General features: G+C 39.1%; 1 protein-coding gene across 1 annotated transcript in view; it reads left to right on the forward strand.

The window, feature by feature from the left end:
- Positions 1-2,010, forward strand: part of LOC105455826 (uncharacterized protein K02A2.6-like) — an 11,164-nt gene continuing 9,154 nt past the window's right edge. Inside the window, exons 1-2 of the mRNA XM_011699453.1 lie at positions 1-424; positions 581-1,654. Of these exons, the coding sequence (XP_011697755.1) occupies positions 1-424; positions 581-1,654 (1,498 nt within the window). The remainder of the gene's footprint in view (positions 425-580; positions 1,655-2,010) is intronic.

Below are 2,010 nucleotides of genomic sequence, written 5' to 3' on the forward strand. Positions count from 1 at the left end.
ATGGCGGCTTCGCTTTACAAGACGCCATTTTTCTACGCCATTCCAGACGCGGAAGTTGTGGCAGAGGGAAAAGATGCGTACACGAAGACAAAAGAAAAATTAATGGAATATTTCAAACCGAAATTAAACAAAACGTTCGAAAGGCATATATTTCGTGGTCTAACGCAAAATGCAAGTGAATCCGTTGGACAATATGCGACGCGTTTATGGCAACAGGCGAAATATTGTGCGTTTACGCAAGAAGACAAAGAAATACGCGATCAAGTGATTGAACATTGTTATTCGTCGGAAGTCCGGAAACGTGTGTTAGAAAAAGGAGATCAGACACTAGTGGAAGTCATAGCAATAGCACAGTCAATAGAAGTAATGACCGTGCAAATAAAACAAATGGAAGGTGAAACAGTAATTGCAAGAATCTTCCACGGTAAAGATGCCAGGAAACCAAGAGATAAACAAGAAGTGAAGTGTTATAGATGTGGATTTAAGGAATATACGCATGCAGACGAAAAATGTCCGGCATGAGATAAACAATGCGATAAGTGTAAAAAAAAAAATCATTTCGCATCCGTGTGACGAACAGGAACAACACGTAGCAAAGGAAAGAAAAATCAGAAACAAGACAAGGATAAGATAAAGAAGGATGATATTAGAAGAGTCGGAGACTTGGAAGAAAGTCCTGAGCGGAATGCTAGCGGACAACCGGGTTACATCTTTGGACTGATGGGGGAGCCACTCTACGCGCGAGACGAGAGCAGGATCTGGGTGCGAGTTGGAGGAGTGTCGGTGCAGTTTATCATCGACTCTGGATCATCGGTTAATGTCACCGATGAGCAGACTTGGGGATTCTGCAAGAAGAAAAGAACTCGTTGCGATTCAATGAAGTTACCAGATAGAAAAATTTTCGCGTGTGGTCAGGATAAACCGTTAGAAATTCTCAGAGAATTTACGTCAAAAATGTCGATCGGAGGAAAAGAGACAATCGCGAGGATAATGGTAAAGAAAAACGCGGGTGAATCCTTGTTGAGTCGGGAGACAGCGATAGAACTGGGAGTTTTACGATTAGGAACACAGTGTCAAATTTCGAAAATAGACGAAAGAGAGGAATCAGTATTCGAAGGAATAGGGAAATTGAAAGATTTCAGGTTAGTTTTACCAATCGATAATTCTTGTGTTTCGATGGCACAACCAGTAAGGCGAATACCATTTAAAATACGCGATAAAATAAAGAATGAAATAGAGAAGTTACTAAAAGCGGATATTATCGAGAAAGTCGAGGAACCTACACCATGGGTTTCCCCTGTAGTGCCGATTGAGAAAAAGAATGAGGAAGTAAAATTGTGTGTCGACATGCGACGAGCTAACCAAGCCATTCAGCGCGAGAGATTTCCAATGTCTGTTTTAGAAGACGTACTTACCGAAATATATGAGGCTGAATACTTTAGTACAATAGATATCGAGAAAGCATATCACCAAATAGAATTAGTAGAAGAATCGCGAGCGATCACAACGTTTGCGACGGATTTTGGACTTTATTGGTATAAACGGCTCATGTTCGGAATTAATTGTGCTACTGAAATTTTCCAAAGAATTTTAAGAGATGTGTTAAATAGCATAGAAGGTGTTATAAATTATTTGGATGACATTCTAGTCTTTGGTAAACGAAAGATGAACACGACCGACGACTTAAGATGGTTATGGATCGGTTAAAAAGTAGAGGTTTAATGATAAATAAAAAAAAAGTCACTTTGGAAAGAGAGAGGTTACGTTCCTGTTTAGGATTTCAGGAATTAGAATTAGACCGTTAGAATCTAAAATTAAAGCAGTGGAAAATTTCAAGAAACCGGAAACTCCGGAAGAAATCCGGAGTTTCTTAGGGTTAGTTAATTTTTGTGAGGCATTTATACCAAACTTATCGACAATAAGCGAACCTCTGAGACAGTTAAGGTAGTACACTCACAAATTCAAAATATTGAGAATTTCTTGAAATTGAAACTATATGTTGTACTAGAA

The sequence above is a fragment of the Wasmannia auropunctata genome, unplaced genomic scaffold (genome assembly GCF_000956235.1).
Source record: "Wasmannia auropunctata unplaced genomic scaffold, wasmannia.A_1.0 LD335841.1, whole genome shotgun sequence".
Lineage (NCBI taxonomy): Eukaryota > Metazoa > Arthropoda > Insecta > Hymenoptera > Formicidae > Wasmannia > Wasmannia auropunctata.